This window comes from Halictus rubicundus, chromosome 7, assembly GCF_050948215.1.
Source record: "Halictus rubicundus isolate RS-2024b chromosome 7, iyHalRubi1_principal, whole genome shotgun sequence".
Lineage (NCBI taxonomy): Eukaryota > Metazoa > Arthropoda > Insecta > Hymenoptera > Halictidae > Halictus > Halictus rubicundus.
Window position 1 is genome coordinate 526,013 of NC_135155.1, and position 24,379 is coordinate 550,391.

At 42.2% G+C, this 24,379-nt stretch overlaps 1 protein-coding gene across 4 annotated transcripts in view; it reads right to left on the reverse strand.

Annotated features, from left to right (window-relative positions):
• Positions 1–24,379, reverse strand: part of LOC143355910 (unconventional myosin-XVIIIa) — a 378,931-nt gene that overhangs the window by 55,475 nt on the left and 299,077 nt on the right. For all 4 annotated transcript variants that reach the window (XM_076791094.1, XM_076791093.1, XM_076791095.1 and 1 more), the window contains one exon: positions 22,394–22,548. In XM_076791094.1, coding sequence (XP_076647209.1) covers positions 22,394–22,548 — 155 coding nt within the window. The remainder of the gene's footprint in view (positions 1–22,393; positions 22,549–24,379) is intronic.

Below are 24,379 nucleotides of genomic sequence, written 5' to 3' on the forward strand. Positions count from 1 at the left end.
ATCTTTGCTGCTATTGGACGCTACTATTCCTGCCAAAACCACTGCTGCATGGCATGAATGATCGTGTGACTCGTTGCGGACTGTGATATTATAACCTTCAAAACCTTCTTTATATTGTTTTAATAATACAAAAATTTAAGTGTATTGAAAATTCGAGTAATAAGCCCAGGAAATATTGAAAAAATATTGAAAAAAACTTTGCTCAGTGTCGAATCAATTTTAGAAATAATTTTTCAAAATTGAGCGAACTCAGTGAACTTATTTCTGAGCTTATTTTTCGAATTTTACTTTGTGCATTAATGATAAAATTTTTTTAAGTTTGTTTTAGGATAGTGAGGTGCAGAGCAGTGCAGCAGCAAGTGTAAAGAGTGTACAAAATAAGTGGATGAAGATATTATCATTTGTATTAGTTTGATATTATATGTAATTATCTGTTACATGTATAATTATGTATTATTATATTTTGAAATAAAATATTGTAAAAATAATGTATTGTTGCAAAACATATTATATCCTTTTATTATATTATATCCTTTTTTTTTATATAAGTTTACTTCTAAATTTATGTAGTAATCGTACTGTATAGTATATATATGTGTATGTGTATATGCGTATGTGTATGTTTGTAGAATCGTATAGCTATATATATAGCTTTTAGTTGAGGTCAGGAGGGAATGGGTCTAGGTGGCACTGCTAATGTCCACACATTATACATGGGAGATTGCCCTCCCTGACCGCAGTTTATCCGTAAGATACTTTTCACGATTTTCATTTGTCATCCGTGGGTTATCCGAATTTCGAAATAACGGCGTATGCGTATTCAACGCCTCTAGCGGTGAGAGTTTATTTGAGAGAATTTATTCGTAAGATACAGCTGATGATTTTCAAAGTATCTTTAACGATTATTCGAGACTCTAAAGCAGCGCCACGATTTATTCGACGGTGAATTCCGACAGATACTCGCATCTGAAATGTATCTTTGATTTTCGACGAATGATATTCCGCGTAACTTTGAGATTTATTCGAAGCTCGATGTAGGGAAGATGATTTATTCAATTTTTTTATTCGTGACGAGAATCTGGAATAGATGAAAATCACATGTATCTTTTATTTGTATTTTTATTCGATTCTCGAATAACCGACCTCGTAATGCGACGTTGCCAAGTCGTAATACTTACGTCGTAATATGCAAGTATGTATGTTACTATGGTATAGTGACTCCCGTTAATATTCGAACACTTTTTATTAATTAAATTTATTAATTGTTTGAACAAATGGATTTTTGTTATCGAAACAAATGTTCAAACCAATACATCTTTATTACTTAAACGATTGTTTAAACCAATACATTTTTATTACTTAAACGATTGTTTAAACAAAGACATTTTTATTACTTAAATAATATTCGTCACGTTTTGCAATGAGTAAAAGTCTTTACAATAAATGGTAATGTCATTGGGTTCCTCCATCGGTACTCTGCTGATTATTAAGTTATTAAGACAATTTTATAAAGAACTCTTTAGATTATGTACAGATACATGTACATAAGCATTGCCTGCAATGCATTTTTCTGTCTATGGTTCTGAATTACCGACTCTGTAGAAATGCAGAAATTTAGAATCAAAAGCATCGATGATTTACATTATCTGGAAAAGTACTAAATAAATAACAAGTTAAGTGTGACGTCACGTGACGTTTGCGTAGTTTAAGTCATCATACTATTTTATATTATATTATTCTATACCCCATTCTTGTACTCGTAGCCGCTAAGTACACAACTATTGTAACACGAACACGATAGAACATAAGAACTATCCGATAGTTAAGTTACCGATCCACCTTACCATCACACGTACCTTCCCGCTAAACACCTCACCCTAAACCGCGCAATGACACTCGGTAGTACGTCATCGCGTCCAGCGATCCCCACTCCGAGCGTTAATGCCTCCTACCCCACCATTCAATAATGGCCAGACTCACCCCCGCTCCACTGACCCACTCCGCACCGAAGGAGCCGAGTGTGGCCCCTAATTAATTAATTAGTTCGTTCTGTCCAGAGCTTCACCGCGAGACGACGTCTCTTGGAGCTCTTCCGCCTCTCGTTCCCCGTCTTGTTCCAATCAGTACCATTCCTCTCGCGTATTATAATTGCTGTTTAAGTATAAGTGTACATATCTGTATAAAGCATTCTTTAATTAAACAATTATTATCCTAATTACGACTTGATTCTATCAAACCCTCGTCATACGTCGCATGTGATTTCGTTAATTGCCGTTTCCGATATTCGCATTAAGTCTGTATTCTTTTCCGTACGTCTGGAGTGGCCACCCACAGTGGCTCGGTATACCCTTTCGAGAAAACAGATTGTTTGTTGAACTGAATCTGAGTTCTTATTCGTACGTCCGTAGCCCACCAGTGGCCCGGTACACCTCTGAGAACCAGATTCTTCCGTTGATGCCATAGTTGTTTTAGTTCGCGTACGGCCGGAAATATCAACTGCGAAAGCTCGCCCGCGAGTCCGGCCTAGCAGTAGCAGGTCAGGGCCAGTTCGTTCGGTTACTGGGCGCGGAAGCGGTCCCGACGATTGCACGTGTAACTAATTTCTCCGGGAAAGTGCGCGTCGTGACCGATCCACGAGAGCAGATCTCCTGGAGGACACCCGCCCGGATCACGCTGGCCCCTGTCGACCGTACCCGAGAGAGGGCCCAGTTTCAGACCGCCGAGCACCCGGAGGACCCTCTTCCACGGGACGAGCAGCGTCCCCAACACCAAGCCTGAGCAACACGACCGGCCGAAGGAGAATAGCCCGGTGGGAATCAGTCGAAGGGGTCTGGTCCGGTGAATGCACCGAACCAGAAAGGCACCACCCATTTTTAAACACCTACAGTGATAGTCCCTTTCATTAGGAATTCAGTGACTATATTATTCCAAGGTCGTTCAAGGTTAAGGACAGAAAAAATGTATAAAACTAAAATATGGAAGCAGAATACCTGTATTTTATATGTTGAGATCGCCCAAGGGTTGTCGATGCTCAACTGGTCAATTTCGACATTAACGAATCTTGACCTCGTCGAGATAAAATATAATACCGTTGTTCCGTAAAAAGTTTATTTAATCAACAAAAAACACTATCAACTAATTCATGAGTGACGCACAGCAACTATATGGTACATCGCGGTCGGAACAGTCCGTCTTGTTCAAAGTTGTCTTTGATTCTGATTCTCGTCTAGGTGCGCTGCCTCGAAGTGCCCTTCGTTCCACCCCCCTTGATGAGGAAAAACTTGACGTGGAGGTGGAAGGCTCCCCTCCAAGTCCCAATGGAAATTCCCATTTTATGTCGGTACTTCGAGACAGCGCGAAAACAGACCCCAAATGGCCGCATCTGTTTGGGCTTAAGCTAAGGGCCGCGCTTGCCTCGTTGACCTGACCGTCGTCGGAAACGGTGACTGGGCCTTGATGGTGGTCATAAACGGGACTCGAGGGTCCCTAGTGGTAAAACACTATTTTCTTTAAAAAAGGTAGAAAATTCGTGGTACGATGGTCGGCCTGCGTGTACCCCAGAAGACGCGGAATTACGGTAAGGGTCCGTCTTTGTTCGCCCGGGTGCCTTATAAAGTACAGGGAAATACCGGTGAGGGTCACGACTCAACATTATAAATGTTCAAAATGGTGGCCATCTACGTCGATACATTGACGTAAACAAGCTTTGAAGGAATGTTGAACTCTGATAAGTACATCCGAGGTGATATTCGTACATGCTGTGATGATACGCTGACGCATATCTTCAATTGTTGTTGGAGCATCCATGTACACGGTCTCTTTTAGCAGACCCCATAAAAAGAAATCCAGTGGATTTAAATCAGGCGAACGTGCTGGCCATGAAACAGTTCCGCCTCGTCCAATCCATCGGTTTGGAAATCGAGAATCCAATGTTTCTCTTGCTACTCGTGCATAATGAGCAGGACAACCGTCATGTTGGTACCACATATCATAGCGATTTTGTAAAGGGACATCTTCTAACAAAATTGGCAGATCTTCTTGCAAAAATTGAGCGTATTTCTGTCCCGTCATAATTCCGCTAACGAAATATGGTCCAATTACTTTGTCGTTCAAAATACCGCACCACACGTTTACGCTCCATTGTCTTTGATGATCAATTTCTCGGAGCCAGTGCGGATTATCGACAGACCAATAATGGGCGTTCCGTAGATTAATTGAACTATGATTAGTGAATGTTGCTTCGTCCGTAAACAAGACATTAGAAAAAAATGAATGATTTTGAAGCAATCCCCATTGACAAAAGTTAATTCTATTTTGAAAATCATTCCCGTGCAATTCTTGATGGAGCGATATGTGGAACGGATGAAAATGTCGGGCCAGAATTCGTATTACGCTACTTTGACTTATGCATGCTTCCCGGGAAATTTTTCTCGTACTCACGTGAGGATTGACAGCTATAGCTGCTAAAATATTAATTTCATTGTCTTCATTAGCCGTGGGATTCTTCCGTTTGTGCTGTCTTGCATGTACACTTCCAGTACTTCGAAACAACCTGTACGTATTAATGAAAGTCTGTCTAGAAGGAGTTTTTCGCTCGGGGTACCTTTCTTCATAAAGTAGTCGGGCCTGCACTGCATTTTTTCTGCATTCACAGTAAATCGTGATCATATCACACTTTTCAGTTATTGAATAAGCATAGCGGAATCGCGTTTGGAAACATACTGACAGTAAATAAGAATGCTGAATAACAATAACATTGAAGGACCTTAGTATGTTTACTTTATATGTTTTACTTGGAATAATTATTAAAAAAAGGGTGGTTCCATTTAAAAAAGTCAAGGTGACCTTGATATCTCTATAAAAATTACATAAAAACAAATTTTTTTATGGTATCGTGTCAGCCCCATGGTACCATTGGGGGTGTCCCACTTGGACTCCGACCGATTGGACACGTCCCGATTGGACTGTCCCGATTGGACGCGTTCCTTTTGGACGCCGTGCCGATTCGACTCGTGCCGTTTGGACGCCGTAGCGGTTGGATTCATGGCGTTTGGACGCCGTAAATTTTATAATCATTGCTTTTCGAAGTCTACATATGGTGATATTATATTGTGAAATATATGGTTAAATATGATTTGGAATCTGTTAAATTTGGATCTGAATTTTTATTTTTGTGGTTAGGTTTAGGGTTAGGGTTAGGGTTAGGGTCAGGGACCTCTGGGATCGGATAATGGAGGCCCTGGTCTTCCACCGGGTGCCTCTGTATCTCAGAAGGGTGATCGGGGACTATCTCTCCGACAGGGGTATAGAGTATCCCGGCCGGTACGGGATGGTGCGCAGGGGCGTCGTGCGCGGGGTTCCGCAGGGCTCGGTGTTGGGCCCGTTACTGTGGAATCTTGCGTACGATCGCGTCCTGCGGGAGGAGATGCCTCCCGGGGTCAGCCTGACGTGCTACGCCGACGACACGCTGGTATTGGCCACCGGGAGGTATGCGAAGGAGGCCATCTGCCTGGCGGAGCGCGGCGCGTGGCGCGCGGTGCGCGCGATCCGGTCGCTGGGCCTAGAGGTGTCCGTCGAGAAAACCAGGGCCATGTGGTTTCTCCGCTCGGCCCGGTTGGCGGCGCCTCCCCAGTGCTGGATCTGCGTGGGGGAGGGGATGGTCAGGGTCGGGTCCCAGATGCGGTACCTGGGACTCGAGCTTGACGGCCGGTGGCGTTTTGACCGCCACCTTGAGTCGCTGGCGCTCCGGGCGGAGAGGGCGACCGCTGCGCTCGTTCGCCTTCTCCCGAATCTCGGGGGACCCTGTGGACGGGTGCGTCGTCTGTTCGCGGTGGTGGTGCGAGTTTTGGTCCTGTACGGAGCCCCTGTATGGGCGTACGATGTCTTGGCTAGGGGGCGCAGTGGCGGCACCCTGTCGCTGCTGCGTCGCATCGAGCGCAGGCTGGCCATAGGCATCGTGCGGGGGTACCGCACCATTTCATACGCGACGGCGATGGTGATGTCGGGGCTGATCCCCCTCGAGCTGGAGGCCCGCGTGTTGGCGGATGTGCATACGCACTCCAGGGAACTCCGGCTCCGGCGGGTGGCCCCGGATCAGGCGCGGCTCATGGTGGATGAGCTCAGGCGACATGCTCGGCGACACGCAGCCCGGGAGTGGCGCGATAGTCTTCCCGGGACGAGGGAGGGCGCGAGGCGGGCCGTTCGGGCCATCCTTCCGGTGTTCGACCAGTGGAACAGGGGATGGATGGGGCATAGGGTCTCCTACCGTGTGCCGCAGGTGATGACCGGGCACGGGTGCTTCGGCGACTATTATTCGCTCGGCGAGAGTTGGCACGAGAAACTCGTAGGTACCACGTGGTGTTCCCACTACGCGCTACACGTCTTCCGCGATTGGCCGAATCGCTCAACGAAGACAGCAAACGAGCGTATTGAGTGTGACTGCAACAGAGCGATGTCGCGTGGCGACGCAACGCTGAGCTCAGAACATTGGCGTAACTCTATTGTGCGTGCACGGAAAACAGGTCCATGGAAACCTATTTTCCTTGCACGCACAGCAGGGATCCATCAACCCACGCTTGAAATTTATGACTTTGTTATTAAATTTAAGACTCCAGTCTTCACGGTTAGTGAGAATCAGAGAATATCATGTGCCCCCCATAGTTTACGCGGATCCTACTTATTTACGCCTATGTCGACCGTCCCCGCCGGGAGTAAAGCGTAAGAGTGGGATCCGCAGCTTTGCGTCAAGAGTAGGGACTCGCCGTTCCCCCTGCACGCCACTGACGAAATTCTGTGCCAACTCTCGCCGAGCGTACAATACCTGTGTCGCATTGGGAGGGAGGCCGAGGAGGCGTGTCACCACTGCGGCGAGCCGCGGGACACGCCGCAACACACTCTGGAGGAGTGTCCGGCATGGGGGGGGGGGGGGAGAGCGCCCTGCCTTGCGGCGCGCGGTGGGCCACGACCTCTCGCTCCCGGCTGTCGTCGCTGCGGCAGCCGGTGGCGAGGAGGCGTGGAGGGGTTTCGCCTCCTTCTGCGAGCGGGTTATGCTGGGGAAGGAGGCTGCGGAACGGGATCGGGAGCGTAATCACGATCCCGGCCGAAGGGGGGGGGGGAGGCGGCGCCCCCGGGGCGTACCCCCGTTGCGACTCCTCTGACGCGAGCGGGGACGCCCTTGATGATCTCGAGGCGGGGGATCGGATATCCCCTCACACTCGGTCACCAACGGCGTCCCCGGAGGCCGCCGGGCATCTCGGGCGGGGGCCCGGATGCTCATCGGGCGGCCTAACAGTGGGGGAAGGCGCCACGTCGTCCGTTGCGTGGTGCCTTCGGATAGAGTAGGTACGGGAGGGGGCCGCGTCCCCCCCCCTCCCCCCAGGGTGGTATGCTAAGGGGGGGCACACCGGGTTGACATGCGCGCGCAGAACACGGGTGCCCCCAACCAGCCGAGAAGTCCCACATAACCCGGACCACCCCCCCGGGGGGGGGGGGGTCGGGTATCCGTAACGAGATTACCTCCTCGGAAAAAAAAACAAAAAAAAAATAGGGTTAGGGTTAGGGAACGTCACGAATCCAACCGCCACGGCGTCCAAACGGTACGAGTTCAATCGGCACGGTGTCCAAACGGCACGAGTCGAATCGGCACGGAGTCCAAAAGGAACCCGTCCAATCGGGACAGTCCAATCGGGACGTGCCAATCGGTCGGAGTCCAACTGGGCATCACCCGTACCATTCAACTTTGTTCTTACCATATTTTACGTATCTTTAAAAACAACAAAAATATTTGAGCTGCAAACGTTAGGTAACTCACCCTGTATATGTATATATTTGTGGCCGCTTCGACAGCGGCGAACGTAGATAGAAAAGGACAGCATGCAAACATGGCCGCGCGGCCGAAGGCGTAACAAAAAGGCAGTACAACCCGATGATATTTTTATGCGATTTGTACCGTGTTTGGGCTTATTTTGTTCGGGAAAACATTTTCAATCGATAGATAACGATATCATTATGATAACGCTAATAAGAAATAATATTAGATGTAGTTGGTAAACGCCAATACGCTCCTCGTTACAATGTTGCCTCACGATACTGAATCACGACCATATGGAGCGTCGCGTCCTGTGCCGCCTGGAGACAACAATGTAAGCGTTTCACTATCACTTCTTAATAACAATAAAATGTTTGTTACAATTCATAATTCTGCCATGGGAACATTATTAATCGATTGCAAATAGTTTGCTGATGAAAACAAGTCTAAACACGCCACAAATCCGATAAGTTAGACGGTGCCAGTATTGAAACGTTTCCTTCGAAGTTCATCAACGAATTTTATTTCACTAGCTGACCGTTCCATTTCGATAGAGTCCGCTGCCGTACCAGAGCATGCTCTACAGAGTCGGTAATTCAGAACCGTAGATAGAAGAATGCATTACATGCAATGCCTGTGTACGTGTATCTGTACATAATACATAATCTAAAGAGTTCCTTATAAAATTGTCTTAATAACTTAATAATCAGCAGATTATCGATGGAGGAACCCAATGACATTACCATTTATTGTAAAGACTTTTACTCATTGCAAAACGTGACGAATATTATTTAAGTAATAAAAATGTCTGTTTAAATAATCGATTAAGTAATAAAAATGTATTGGTTTAAACAATCGTTTAAGTAATAAAGATGTATTAGTTTCGACAATTGTTTAAATAATAAAAATTTATTTGTTTAAACAACCGTTTAAGTAATAAAAATGTATTGGTTTAAACATTTGTTTCAATAATAAAAATTTATTTGTTTAAACAATCGGTTATGTAATAAAAATGTATCGGTTGAAAGATCTGTTTACATAATAAATAATAAATCATTTGTCTAAACAATCGTTTAAACAATAAAAAGTGTTCGATTATTAATGGTAGTCATTATACCGTGGTACGTATTTACGTATTACGACTTGGCAACGTCGGATAAAAAGGTCGGTTATTCGAGCCTCGAATAAAATTACGAATAAAAGATACATGTGATTTTCATCTATGCCAAATACTCGTCACGAATAAAAGCGTCAAATAAATCGTCTGGCCAAATCGAGCTTCGAATAATGAATAAAAGTTACGGATAAATCTCGCCGCGACATCTGGGTTCAAATAAGCCTCCTGATTTTGTATTTATTCGGCAACTAAAATCGGACGGATACTCGGCGTCACCGAGTATCTACAAATAAATCCGTCGAATGAATGGTGGCGCTGTATCCGACTCTCTGTGGGGTCGGCTTTACCCCCGACCGTTGGTGGGATACCGCGCCTTCGCACTCGCCGTTTTCCGGCCAACTTCATGAGTGATGAGAAATGCTCTCTTTCTCGTGTTCGAACTCTCATTCGAGACGCATCGTGGCATCTGCGTTCTCGCTGTTTCTACGTGTTGAGTTTAACAAGTATATATATACTCGTGCTTGCTCCGTGCATCCTGTTGATGCCTACATTGTTGGTCTTATACTACTCTTGTTACATATTGTGTTATTCTTCATTAAATCATCGACGTGATTAAGACACTTGAGGCAACTTCTCATTGTGCATCCTTGATTTCCTTTTGAACACGTGGAGAGGAATGTGGGACTCTCCAATTTCCTACACTAGTGATCCAGGATTTCATTTAATCCCACATTGGTGTCCTCCTTCAATCCTACATTGGTGACCCCGACTCCGACTGTTAGCAGTCCATCATACGGTTCATGGTCACACGTTGGTGACTTTCGACCGTTCGTGGTTCTGCATTGGAGACTACGATCTTTTCTACACGCCGGTGAACACGTGCATTGACACGCTGAGAGGAGCGGATTCCTGTATGCTTTGTTCTTGGAGGTCTTCAACGACACCCGGACATCGAGGAATTCCTAGAAGGAGCTAATCCCGACATCCGTCGATCAACGACTCAACGAGGACCGTCGTCCGGCGTTTTCGCGGTCGAATACGCCGCAGAAGAGGTTCTTCGGTATTCTACAACACGTGGCTGACCATTCCGGTCCAGCAACAGGTGTGCAACGTTTCACTGCCGCCCCGGATACGTCTGATCCAGACGTTAAGAGAGACAGAAGAGCATCCGGCAAAATCTTGCAGTTTTGGGCATGAAGCCTGCCGTGCTATGGCAAAAAAATTTGTTTCACCGTTGCCGGCCAGCTTTGGGTACCAAGGTCAGCCTTGTTGATGATCATCGTCACCGTTGCCTGTTACCGAGCTGTTAGCCGCCATTGGTTGCGGTCAAGGACAAGGTGTGTTGTTAATTCCAGCATCGTGCCTGTTGCCAAGCCGTTGCTGTTTTGCTGCTAGGTGGTCGCTGTTTGTCAAGGTCCACATTGTTGTCAACACCTCGACATCGTGCCTGTGTCAGGGCAAGCGTGTCCCTGGAGGTGTCATCAGCCGTACTGTACATCGACACCGGTGGCTAATGACTGTGTGCGTGCGAAGCAATATAAACATTGAACTGCGTGAAGGTTACGTGTAACCAGGATGCATGTGTACACGTTCCTCGTATTTCGTGACTCGCGCGCGTGTGCTCGCGGTGTTCCAGTTTGAGGTTAGGTTCGGTAATCGCATGACAGTTCGCGCATGCTACGCGATCGTTTTTCGAATCCGCGTCATCCGCGTACATTCTTAGTATTATATTAATGCTTTCGGAGCGGTTTCCATTGTTGGCATTTCAAAGCTAGTTACATCTAGTAACTTTGCTATTTCGCGTTTCCATCGCGATAACTTCTTTAGTACAAGAAATTGTAACGCGCTTGTGCGCGAATTTAGGCAGGTTGTGATACGCTCGTGCGTAAGGTTAGGTTAGGTCCTGTTGCATATTGCAATTAAGATGTCAGGTTCCGATACCGAGAACGACGCGTCCACTTTACTCGCATCGCAGCTAGCAGAGGTGTGTCGCGAGTTAGCTGCTCTTAAAGCCTCGTTGTCAGGTGCGTCTACCCAGGTGGGAGGGTCCGAAGGGGTGACCCAGGCCATGGTAGCGAAGATTCCAAAAATTCCTCCTTTTTCGAGGAAAAATCCCGTTCTCTGGTTTCACTAGATTGAGGCGTCGTTGCGCCGTACAGGCGTATATTCAGAAACGGAGAAATTCTATTATCTTGCCATGTCTTTAGATGAAGACGCCATGGCCAACATCAGTGACATTGTCATGATGGAACCCCCTTATCCTGACATTTTTTCGAAGGCAAAAGCGAGGCTGATCAAGGTCTATGCTTCCTCTGATGAAGGAAACCTTCGAAAACTTCTTCGAGGGCAGGTCAATGTAGACTGTCGTCCCTCACAAATTCTGAGGTAGTTACGCGACTTGAATGCCGCGTGTATATGCACCGATTCGGTGCTCAAACAGATTTTCTTAGAGCAGCTGACCGAGCATCAGCGTGAAATCCTTGTTGCCACCGAATTTAATGATTTGGATAAAGTGGCAGAATTAGCACACAAATTAGTTGCTATTTCAGGCAATTTGCCTAGGGTAAGTGTTGCTGTTCAGGATACTTCAGTTCCCTCGAGATCTTCGAATAACCTCATAGAATAGAAACGCTGTTAAAATCGATTATTTCGAAATTAGACGCCCCTTCTAGGCGCAGTAGAGGTTCTGGCCGCGCTCGCTCTGATGCGCGTTCGCCGTCGCGTTCGCGACCATTCCGGAGTAAACCTCCACCAATTCAACCCTCTACTTCTTCACCCAGGAAAAGTGCGTTGTGCCCAGCGCATGCGCGGTACCCACACAATCCTACGTCCTGTAGACCTGGATGCCCTAAGTTTGCTGAATTCTCGGCATCAAAAAACTGAGTACTCCCACCCGCACGGATACAGTGGGTGATGGGGTTAGGGAATCTCGTCGTCTCCATATTAAAGACCGAATTTCAGGTCCAAAATTTTTAATTGACACAGGCGCAGATATATCACTGCTTCCGGCAGATCTAAAGATACGCTGCAAGCTTGCTAAATTGAAGTTACTCACTGCCAATGATTCACGGATCGACACTTTTGGCGAATCATTCCGTGTATTGGATCTTGGCTTTAGACGAGTTATTCATTGGAACTTTTGCATAGCCAATGTTCCCACCGCTATCATTGGTGCGGATTTACTTTACCATTATGGTATTTCAGTCGATTTGAAAAGACATTATCTGGTTGACAAGACAACCAATGTAACTTCCTTTGGAAGGTATCAAACTGCTCTGGTGCAGTCTGTGCACACTTGTGCACTTAAATCCTCGCATTCTGCGATTTTGGCCGAGTTTCCCGAAATCACGGGCTGTTCAAACCCGATGCCACCCTCCGTGTCGGAAGTCTTTCACCATATCCTGACGAAGGGGCCTCCAGTATCTTCGCTTCCGCGTCGTCTGGCGCCGGACAAACTAGCTGCTGCAAAATCAGAGTTTAAACAATGGTGTGAGAACGGCATTTGTCGTCCCTCGAGTAGTCCCTGGGCCAGTCCAATGTACATGGTGCAGAAAAAGGATGGCTCATGGCGTGTCTGCGGTGACTATAGGCAGCTTAATGCCATCACCGTTCCGGATATACAGGGTGGACCACATAACTCTGAACAGCTCAATATTTCGAAAACTATGCCATCGATTTTAAAGTTCTTAGTCTTAAATTGCATGGAACTGAAGGGCCTTTCTGACTACATAAACGTGAAGTGGCCTCCCTTCCCCTTTAACGGGGGAGGGGAGGTACCTCTGTAATTTTAAATGGAACGCCCTATAAAATGTTACATATTTAGATTCTACCGGAAAAAACAAGTCAATTTTGTCTGAAACATTTTTTTGTCAGATACTTCCATGATGAGATATAACAGTTTGAAGTTTCGAGTTGTAGGTACTTGAAGCGCTCGGAAATAGCGTTATGGAATTATATGCGCTTGAGTCCTTTGCTTATTCGTGAAGAAATAAAATGTACTTTAAATTAAATGTTCAAAATGTCCACCACGGGCTTGTAAACATTTATTTACTCGAAACATCAAAGTTGTTCTAACATTTTTTAACATTTCGGGAGTCACTGAAGCGCAAGCGTCACATATTCTTTGTTTCATATCCTCTTTTGTCGTCGGTGGTTCAAACATAACTTTGTCCTTTACATATCCCCATAAGAAAAAATCTAATGGTGTTAGATCGGGGGATCGAGGAGGCCATTGACGAGGTCCCCCACGACCTATCCATTTGTTCCCAAATTTTTCGTTCAAAAATTGCCTGGTGATGATTGCAAAATGTGGAGGAGCGTCGTCTTGTTGGAAGCACATTTCTCTTCTAACGTGCAGTGGCACATCTTCCAAAAGCGCAGGCAAATGATTTTTTAAGAAATCACAATAACTTGCAGATGTTACAGTTTCTTGAAAAAAATAAGGTCCAATCACAAAATCTCCTATTAGGCCACACCAAACATTTAAAGACCATCGATGTTGAAAGGGAACACATCGCATCCAATTTGGGTTTTCCACGGCCCAATAATGCAGATTATGTCTATTTACATGCCCCGAATTCATAAAAGTGGCCTCATCGGAAAAAAGTATTTTGCACAAAAAGTAATTTTCCACAACACCCTGCAGCCACTCACAAAATCTTACGCGGTGATCGTAATCTGCTATCGAAAGCTCTTGTGATAAAACCATGTGATATGGATGATACTTTTGCCGTTTCAAAATTCGTTGAATTGATGAACGACTAATATGTGATGTTTGTGCAAGTGTACGTTGACTAATATGAGGATTTAATGTAATTGCAGCAAGAATACTGGCACTATTATTTTCATTAGTGACAGCTTTAGGTTTATTGCGAGTTTTTTTACACAATTCACCTTGCTCGCGAAGCCGCTTTTCTAAATTATGAAATGTTGCATGACATTTTTTGATCCCATAACGTTCAAAAAACATCACTGCTGCACGCCGATAATTTTTTTAGCATTCACCTAACGTTAATAACATATTCACTTCTGTGTCAAAAGTAGTCATAATCACAATGTTACTGCTTGAATAACAGCTCTAAACTGAAAACGTTTTCATAGATAAGTGAGTCAAACTCAAGAATTGTAAATATTATTGTTTGTGTTTATTCATGAATAAGCAAAGGACTCAAGCGCGTACAATTCCATAACGCTATTTCCGAGCGCTTCAAGTACCTACAACTCGAAACTTCAAACTGTTATATCTCATCATGGAAGTATCTGACAAAAAAATGTTTCAGACAAAATTGACTTGTTTTTTCCGGTAGAATCTAAATATGTAACATTTTATAGGGCGTTCCATTTAAAATTACAGAGGTACCTCCCCTCCCCCGTTAAAGGGGAAGGGAGGCCACTTCACGTTTATGTAGTCAGAAAGGCCCTTCAGTTCCATGCAATTTAAGACTAAGAACTTTAAAATCGATGGCATAGTTTTCGAAATATTGAGCTGTTCAGAGTTATGTGGTCCACCCTGTATATCCGACACCTTACTTGCATGATTACTCGAATAATCTTGCGGGGAAGTCAGTCTTCACTTCTCTTGATTTGCACAAGGCGATCAACCAAATTTCGGTTGCGCCGGAAGATGTGCAGAAGACTGCAATCACAACCCCTTTCGAGCTGTTTGAATTGTTGTTTATGACATTTGGTCTACGAAATGCTAGTCAGTCCTTCCAGCTCTACATTAATCGAGCTCTGGGGGATTTGGACTTCGCCTTCTTATATATAGACGATATTCTTGTGGCGTCGTCTTCCATGGACGAGCACAACTCTCATCTGCGCACGGTTTTTGACCGTTTGCGCAAATACCACCTTCGTTTGAACGTAGAGAAATGCGTTTTCGCTGTCCAGGAACTTGAGTTCCTTGAATATTTGGTAAATGCCAAGGTAATTCGCCCCACGGCATCCAAGGTGGAAGCAATTCTAAACTTCCCCAAGCCCAAGACCATAGTTGAACTCAGAAGGTTCTTGGGTATGGTGAATTTTTATCACCGCAACATTCCTCAGGCTGCTGCCACTCAGGCACCCCTGAATGTCTACCTCTCGGAACGATAAGAGAGAGGTCAAATGGAATTGCGAGGCGGAGCGTGCCTTTTGCAAAATAAAAGACGATTTTGCTCAGGCTACCCTTCTTGTGCACCCCCGTGTCGGGGCAGAGCTTAGGCTAGTGACCGATGCTTCGGATTTTGTTGTAGGCGCGGTCCTTGAACAGAGGAATCATCCTCTTGGGAATCAATGCCCGGCATGGGAGTCCCTCGTCTTCTCCTCGAAGAAGTTAACCCCTGCGCAGCTTAATTACAGCGCATATGATAGGGAATTAACTGCAATCTACAAGGCGATCAAATATTTGTCGTATCTGCTTGAAGCGCGTGAGTTTAAAATTGTGACCGATCACAAGTCTCTATTGTACGCGTTCTCACAGCGCCCCGAGAAAGACTCTCCGCGCCAGCTGTCTTACATCGCGCAGTATACTTCACGTATTGAGCATGTGAAGGGCTCGGACAATGTAGTCGCAGATGCCTTGTCGCGTGTGGAGTCCCTCCGACTCCCCTGCGAAATTAATGTAAAAGACTTAGCAAAAAGTCAGAAGGGGGACGGTGAACTGGTGGAACTCTGTAAGTCAACCGCTCATTCCCTTGTTTTGAAAGATATTTCATGGGGCCCTGAGCATCATACGATTAGTTGCGAAATCTCGGCGGAGGCCATTCGGCCATATATTCCTGCGAAGATGCGTCGCACGGTATTCAACATTTTTCACCTGCCTGCGCATCCTGGTCCTCAAGTGACCGATAAGCTAATAAGGCACAAATATGTGTGGCCTGACTTGCATCGCGACATTCAGCGCTGGTGCAAAGAGTGCGTGGACTGTCAACAGTCCAAAATGTCCAGGCATGTGAAAGTGTTGCCAGACTTAATCGTTGCCTCTGACGGTTGATTCGACCACATTCATTTGGACATTGTTGGTCCCCTTCCAATCCGGAACGGTATGCAGTAAATTTTTACACTGATTGATCGTTTTTCGAGATGGGTCGAGGCTGTCCCACTTCCTAAGACATCCGCTCAGACCGTCGCTCGTGCATTTTTTGATACTTGGATTTCGCGTTATGGCGCACCTAAAGTCATAACGACGGATCAAGGTGCACAATTTGAGTCGCGTCTATTTACTGCACTCTTATCTCTCGTCGGTTGCGAGAGAATTCGTACAACGGCTTACCATCCGGCTTCGAACGAGCTCATTGAAAGATGGCATCGTCCTTTAAAGGCAGCCTTGATGTGTCACCGTGACAATGACTGGACGCGCTCGCTTTCCTGGGTCTTACTTGGCCTGAGATCTCACGTCCGTACGGACACGAATGCGTCCCCTGCAGAATTTATCTTCAGAACACTTCGTCTTCCCGGAGAATTCTTTCTTCCGGAGGATTTCACGCCAGACCCGAATATATTCTCAGAGGAACACCGCGAGCATATGCGTCAGGTGCGTCCTGTACCTGCAGCCCATCACAACAAAAAGCGCGCATTTATTTTCAAGTCTCTGTATCAATGTTCGCATGTCTTCATGTGAGACATGGCCAAAAAGGCTCTGGAGAGACCATACTCGGGACCTCACAGAGTTCTTTCCCGTCCTTCTGATTGGGTATTTCAAATTGACGTAAATGACACGTCGAAAAATGTATCCATCGAGTTGCTGAAACCAGCTTATCTGGTCAACCCAGCACTTGATGGGTCGATAGCGACCCTACTACGAGCGGTCTGGCCCCCGCCAATTTAAAAACTTATTCGCGAAAAACGGTGTCAATTAAATCGTGAATGTAGTGAGACGCTGGCTGTAACCGCGTCATGCGCCAACATCTTGTTGTGATGGTCCTTAAGAATTTTAAAGATGTAATTTGTAAATGCATATTTTGCATCGTTATTTTTCTATGTGTATATTGCCCCCATATTTGTATTAATCATGCGTTGCACTAGGGGGGGAGTGTGTGGGCTCGGCTGTACCCCCGACCGTTGGTGGGGTGCCGTGCCTGCGCACTCGCCGTTTTCCGGCCAACTTCGTGAGCGATGAGAAATGCTCCCTCTCTCCTGTTCGAACTCTTATTCGAGACGCATCGTAGCATCTGCGTTCTCGCTGTTTCTACGTGTTGAGTTTAACAAGTATATATACAGGGTGGGGCAATAACTATGTCCACTTTGAATATTACCGTTATTTGTAATAATATGAAAAAATTTTATATAGAAAACTTACACGGTATAGAGGGGGACATATTGTGACACAAACATTCTCTGCGTGGGTGGAGGCATAGGGGAGATTTCAAGGTCACCTTGATTTTTTTTAATGGAAAGACCTACTGTCTGTATCATGAATCGATAGACTATGGAATTCTGTGTAAAACTGTATTGACCTCCATATGTCCTAAATCTAATAGTTAACGAGATATTATCGAAATAATTTTCTTTCTTCTTTGGATAATATCCCGTTAACTATTAGGTTTAGGACATATGAAGGCTTTTATACTCAGATCTTGATACTCTATCGATCTATGGTATAACAAATGGGACATTCCATTAAAAAAAAAACAAAATTGTAATTTTAATCAGAATAAATAAATATGAATAAATTTAATCAAGAAAGTTAATTTGTAATTGTAATCATTAATTTATTCATTATTCCTCGTTATTCCTTTACTTTATACGATGTAACTGATGTAACTCGCAATTTTGTTTTGATGTCGTTAATATAGAACATACAGGTTATGCCTCTGTGATTTGCGCAAAGAACAGTTATGCTCTGCGCCAATTAGAAGCGATCAGAAAAATCATGAATCACTGTGAAAAATGAGCGTGATTGAGAACGAACGCGATCGAATCACGAGTGATCCAAAAGTAGCAGTTCACGCCATCCCTACTTATCTTTGACCATTATTCGACAGTCGAAGGCAGCGCCACCATGTATCTTACGGTCGCGTCCGTCAGAATTTGGCTACGCAGGTTTATCTGTGAGATTTCAATTGAACGAGTTCATCTTAACCTTTATAAGTTTTTCGAAGCTCGATGTTGCAAGATGATTTATTTGACGCTTTTATTCGTGACGAGGTATTCGAAAGGGATATATATCTCTTAAAGGGATATATATATCTTTATCCGTTATTTTTATTTGGCTTTGAATAACTGAGATCTGGATCCGATGTTGTCAGGTCATAGTATGTACAAATGAACGGTTTAAAAACTATGGAGCTCGAGGATGTTGTAGCTGCTAGAAATTTCTTATTTTTGAAAGTTAAACAAGTTTATTTAAAATGTAACAAAATGGAACCTTCGAAAATATAACAATCTGTTATATTATATAAATGTTTGAAATGTGACAGCATTCGAAAATAAGAAATATTAAAATTTTAAAAAATAGAAAAATTCGAAATGAAACATTTGGTGAATTGTAAAAGCTCCAAAATTTATTATATACTTCAAGACTTGTGTAATAATGACCACTAAATAAATTTTTAATTACTTTTTCCTTTCCCCAAAAAATTCCAAAATTGGGGTTCAAAATGGGGCGGTCACATAAGTGTTACCCCATAATTTCCTAAGGACATCAATTTTGTTTGATTCATTTTCGAAATGATTATATTCGCGGAAACTAATAAAGAAATCTGAATAAATTTCTTCCACATGTATTCTAGTTATCTGTATTTATAATGTTTATAGAAATCATATAACATTTCCATTTATTGTTAAGACTTTTACTCATTGCAAAACGTGTCGAAAATTGTTTAAATAATAAAAATTTATTTGTTCCAACAATTGTTTAAATAATAATGATTGATTTCTGTAGTTCTTCATTCAGTTCTTCTTGTGTTTTTGTTGACGCGAATGTTCGTTGATGTAAACGAACCCAGTCCCCCTACTCTATAAATTCGGAATTCGTTGACCACTATGCCAAATTATTTATTATTTATCTTCCCCTAAAATTCAAATAAAAAATAACACTTTATTTGCAAATAAGAAATAATAAATAAATTATTTGTAGAATTATTAAAATGATTTTTAATTAAATGAAAAATTTAATTATTATTTTCAAATAATTAATTATTAATGTATTTTGTATTTTTTTTTTATGTATCATTTAAAATAAAATTTACCCAACTCTGGTTGCAATGTGCTACCAACGTTTGAAGATGATAAAAAGTGCAGTTTTTCAAGATTTTCGGCCTCTAATTGTAGTAAATCTGAAGATTCTTACATCTTTCAATGCTTGTCGTTTTTTCCGCATCAACAGATTTCCACGAAATTTTTACAATGCACAAAAGACAGTTGGCACAAAACACATTTTTTAAATTTTCAATATAGGCCTACATTAAAAAGTTGTAAAATAAAATTTTTAGTATTTTCAATTGCAATCTTTTCAAAATTTTTTTCACATCATGTAGTAAACTAATTGTTGTATTTTTTTTTTATAAAAATGCAAGTCGTATGGTCCAATATTACAAAGGTTAAAAGTGTCCGAATATTAATGGGAGTTACTGTATGTACGTACGACCACCTGGCAACGTCGGATCAAGATGTCAGTTATTCGAAGCCAAATAAAATTAACGGATAAAGATACATCTGATTTTATTCTTTCCGAATAACTCGTGACGGACAAAAGCGTCGAATAAATAATATGGCAACATTGAGCTTCGAATAACGGGCAAATCTCGCGCGACATTTGGATTCGAATAATCCACAAGCTTACGAATGAACTCCTTCCAATAAAATCTGACGGATAAACTATGCGATCAAGTTCCGAAAGATACAACCGTAAGATACATGATGGCGCTGTAATCGACTGTCGAATAAGAATTGAAGATATCGAGAAACCTCTCGGAGAGACAGACGAATAAACTCTCTAAACCAAGCTCTTGAGGGATAAAAGTTACAGATAAATTCTCGCGCTCCATCCGTCTTCGAATAATACGCAAAAGATACAGTATATTTTGTCTAAAACTTATTTAAATAATTTTGTATTTAGATAATGCCCATCACTGATATGTATTCTGTTGTACATACAGACGATATTATTTCTTGTGTCAGAAGAGTCACCGCTAGTTACATATACGTGCGCTATCGTATAAATATGCTTCTAATTCCCACGAGTTATTGCAAATAGAAGAGTAAATTCAAGAGTACATTCAAAAGTGTACGGAGACTATGTTGATCGAAACATCTTAAAAATTTATTAAAAAATTGAAAAATAATTCTATTCATGTTTCTTTTTATGGGATTGTTTCAAAAGATTTACACTTATAGAAGGAAACTTATAAAAGGACTATAGAGGCTTATAGAAGGAAACGTAGAGGACCCGCATCAGCGTTTGGAAGGCAGAAGACGTCAATTGGCGTTTCCCGGGGGCAATTTGTTAAGGGAATTAAACAAAGTATATCTCACATTATACATACATGAGACAACGAATACCGTAATATGCGCATGCATATCCGCAATATGTGTTCTATCTACGTTAGAACGCGATTGCTCAGAATTCTAGGGGCGCGGGCACAGCGATACAAGTCAGTTATAATTCACTTGAGGATTGAACCAAAATGTACAACGGACATGGTTACTGTGTTATTACGTAGGACATTCAAGGTCGTAATAATAGATGGGAAAATAATGGTAAAAAATGCTTATTTCATTGAACTGTAAGGGCATGCATAGACTTCTCTAAATGTTTAATAGAACTCTTTGTAATGCTAATAAATCGGCAATTTCATATATAGTGATGCAGTAATAACTACATATTATTACAAATATTAAATGGTAATGTGATGTAATGTAACGTAACATAATGTAATGTAATGCAATAATATAATTTCTGTTTACATAAATCAAATCAATCCACCGAAGTATAAATTTGTTTAAACATCTGCAGTTTAATTGTGAATAAATCGATTGATTGTGTTTACTTGTGTGTTTAATTATGGATCGCGCAGTAAATATTTGTTTTTTCTGAGGTTAGTAACGAGATTCTAGTTTCAGGGCAGCTGTAGATCTATTTTTGGAGTAATCATTCGGAGTTTATGCACCCACCGAACGTTTGACTAAACGTTGACGTTGTCGGACGCGTAACGTTAGCAACCTGGCCGGTTGCCAGAAACACTTGTTGCCGACGGATGAAATGAGAATAGAGCTTCTCCCAATACTGTACCTACTGTAGAAATTCGGTGTTGTGTTTAACAAAGAGCAACGATGTTTTCTCCTACAATATCTACCGTATGTATACTGTATACTGCACAGTGTATACTGTATACTGCACAGTGTATACTGTATACTATATACTGTATACTGTATACTGTATACTGTATACTGCGTGAGATGGTTCAACCTATGTAATCGCATTGCTACATAAACCAACCTTCGAATCAAAAAGCCAATGAAAAAGATGAACGAAACAGAAAGTTTTACAGATAATTAGAAAAGGATTTTTACTTCTGTTTAGTTGATTCTTATGTATCCTCCGTAAACTACATATACTTCCAAGCTCGCTATTGCTCATTTCATATTCAGTAAATCTTTTTGGCAATTTGTCGTACGTTTCTATTTCTATATATTGCTATCACTGTACCCTAGTAGCATGAAAAAAAATTCCTACCCACTTCGAACATGAACCCGGACCGCCTGCGTAGTAAGCTAATATGGTACCACCGAACCTACAGAGCTGTCTTGAAAGTAGATGCTATGATATGGGTTACTAGGTACATCAAAAATTTTATATCAAAATATCTAAAAAACGAAGGTCCATTCTGAAGAAACCCAAAAGGGTTTCGTTATACTACATGAGCACTACTCGTGCCTTCCCCTTGAAGAATGAAAAAAGTAAAGAAATAAATAAATTCCAAGGCTGCAGCATACAATAAAGCTTTAATGGGTCAACTATTGTGCAACAGTAACAAATTGAGAGTATATCTCCATAAATAATAAAACAAAAAAATCAATTTGGAATATAATAATTAACAAGTTTTCAGTTGTAGCAACGTTTCTAACGCCTGTAAGACGATATTTAAATGTTGGCAGATTTTCGTTGGGCCAATGTAGTATTATCATCGTAAATTTCACGTTAATTAACCGACTATAATAAGTGTAGGCCCAACGTTGGATATTCTTTGGCAAATTGATATAATTTTTCATCATAGGCCCTACGTTGGGGATTTGTAGGCAAAACCACTAACCATATCCCAACTAAGTCCCAACTGTTGGCCACCGATCGCCAACCATAAGTGCTACTAGGGTACATGGTAATACCAATTAGCGATGCCGTCGATATTAATATCAATAATAATACGTATAATAGTGATAATAACAATTACGATGAGATTAATAATAATAATAACAATGAACAAACTAATCACTAATGAAAAATAAGGAACATAGAAATTAGAGTGAAGATATCTGAAAAAATTACATACTTGCGTTGTTTTTTTTCAAGGAGGTTATTCCTGGCTGTCTGTTCTTCTAGTAGAAGTCTCACGTCATGCATTTCACCGTTCAACTTTTGTACACGCCGTTTCCATTGTCCGACAACCTGACGTTGTTCTTCAACTTCTTCGTAAGCATCGGTTAACTATAGAATTAAATCGTAAACAGCATAGAGTTAGGTAACTTCTATGAAACTTACGTGATGTCTTTATATTATGTATAATGCATAGTTGTATTTTTATATGTGCGTGAACATGATTTATCTGAAATCTTTTCAAATATTATTAATCCTTTGCGCTCGAGATACATTTTGGCGTTTCCTTTAAAATATACGACAATTAAAAAATAATTGAATGTACAATGCTAGCTGTGTACTCTGCAACTGCATTCTAAGCTTGTTATAATATAAACTGCCAGAATAGCTAGTATTCCAATACAGTGAATTCGAGATATAGGTGGTCGAGGCCTCTACGATAAGGATCGCAGAATTATACCCACTACCACGGGGTATATCTCGTGAAGGGCCACAAGCTCGAGAGCCGCTGTCGCCGAGGAGTGTAAACATACACGGGTCGGCTATATCGGTGTGAGACCAGGAGACCACTACTAATCCAATAACAAAGCTAATTTATTTGTCATTATTTTTTATAGGATTTTCACCAACATATTCTTGGCATTTTTCTAATGAAAATGATACCAAATATGATATAATTCCGATGATATTTACTTGTGTAACGGAGATAAAAGTTACTTCCCATTACAATTATATTAACGTAAACTTAGTGTAAGTATGATCCGAATTGTATCGTGTTTGGTGTCATTTTAATCAGAAAAATTCCACAAATATATTGGTGAAAGTCTCGTAAAAAAATAATGAAAAATCCTACACTGACCTTTGTGCGAGTCTGGCTAGGGCCAGGCCTGAGAAAATATAATCTATTCACAAGTGCATCGAATGAAAATAATATCGCAGATACTGAAGGATTCAATCATTCCAAGATAATTATTTCAATCAATCCAGACAATCATTCCAATCTCCGGGATGGCAAGGAAGACAAGACTTCGCTACTCAAAAGCGCTCTTACTGAGACATACAGGGTGGCTCAAATAAAGTGCTACTAATTATTAAATATCTTCGAAATTGTAATAGTTATCTATTGAATTGTTTCTTGAATTGAATAGGACAGGGGGATTGGTTTATTTGATACACAATAGATATTTCTATGATGGCCGTTGGGACACGTTTAATGCCGAGGGGGTAAAAATTGACTAGTTTATTATTTAAGGTGAAAACTTCCGTATCAAGTAGCTAATAATTGTTATTAATATGTTAGTGCCAACATATTTTAAGTAAAATCGAGCAGCTGATCGCCAAGTTGATTCTTAGCCTACGAAAGATGTATGACAGAGTCTTGGCCTACACGAGGTGTTGAGTAGAGGTACTTGAGACTAAACATAACTATCGTCAGGAGGTGGCGGATGAGCGCTCTGGATCATCCAGGTATCGGTCGGGACAGAGAGGTTTATGCGAGAGATGAGACAGAGAGAGGGGGGGGGGGGAGGTACAGAGAGTTGGAAATACCAACCCTAATTGTAAACAATTCGATACATATTACGTTGGCAAAAGAATTGGGACTTTGTCCTGAAGGATATGGCTACGGTGTGGGAACGGCGAGGGCGTCTTCTGGTAACAGAATGAAGTAGGTAAAACTTGTGTGAAATGCGTGAATGAAATGTGTGAAATGCCAACCTGTTAATATACACCTGTATAATAATATACCGGTATTAAAACTTTTAATGTGTATGTTTAGTCAACTCATAACAGTGAAATTAAAGATAAACTCCAAAGGCGACTCTGTAAAGGAATTAATTGTAAGTGGACTATCGAGTCCTTCGATGCGTGCTAATATTAACATTATAACTCTTCAATGTATGTAGACACAAACACAAGTATTTGAAAATTTCAGCAATTTTTC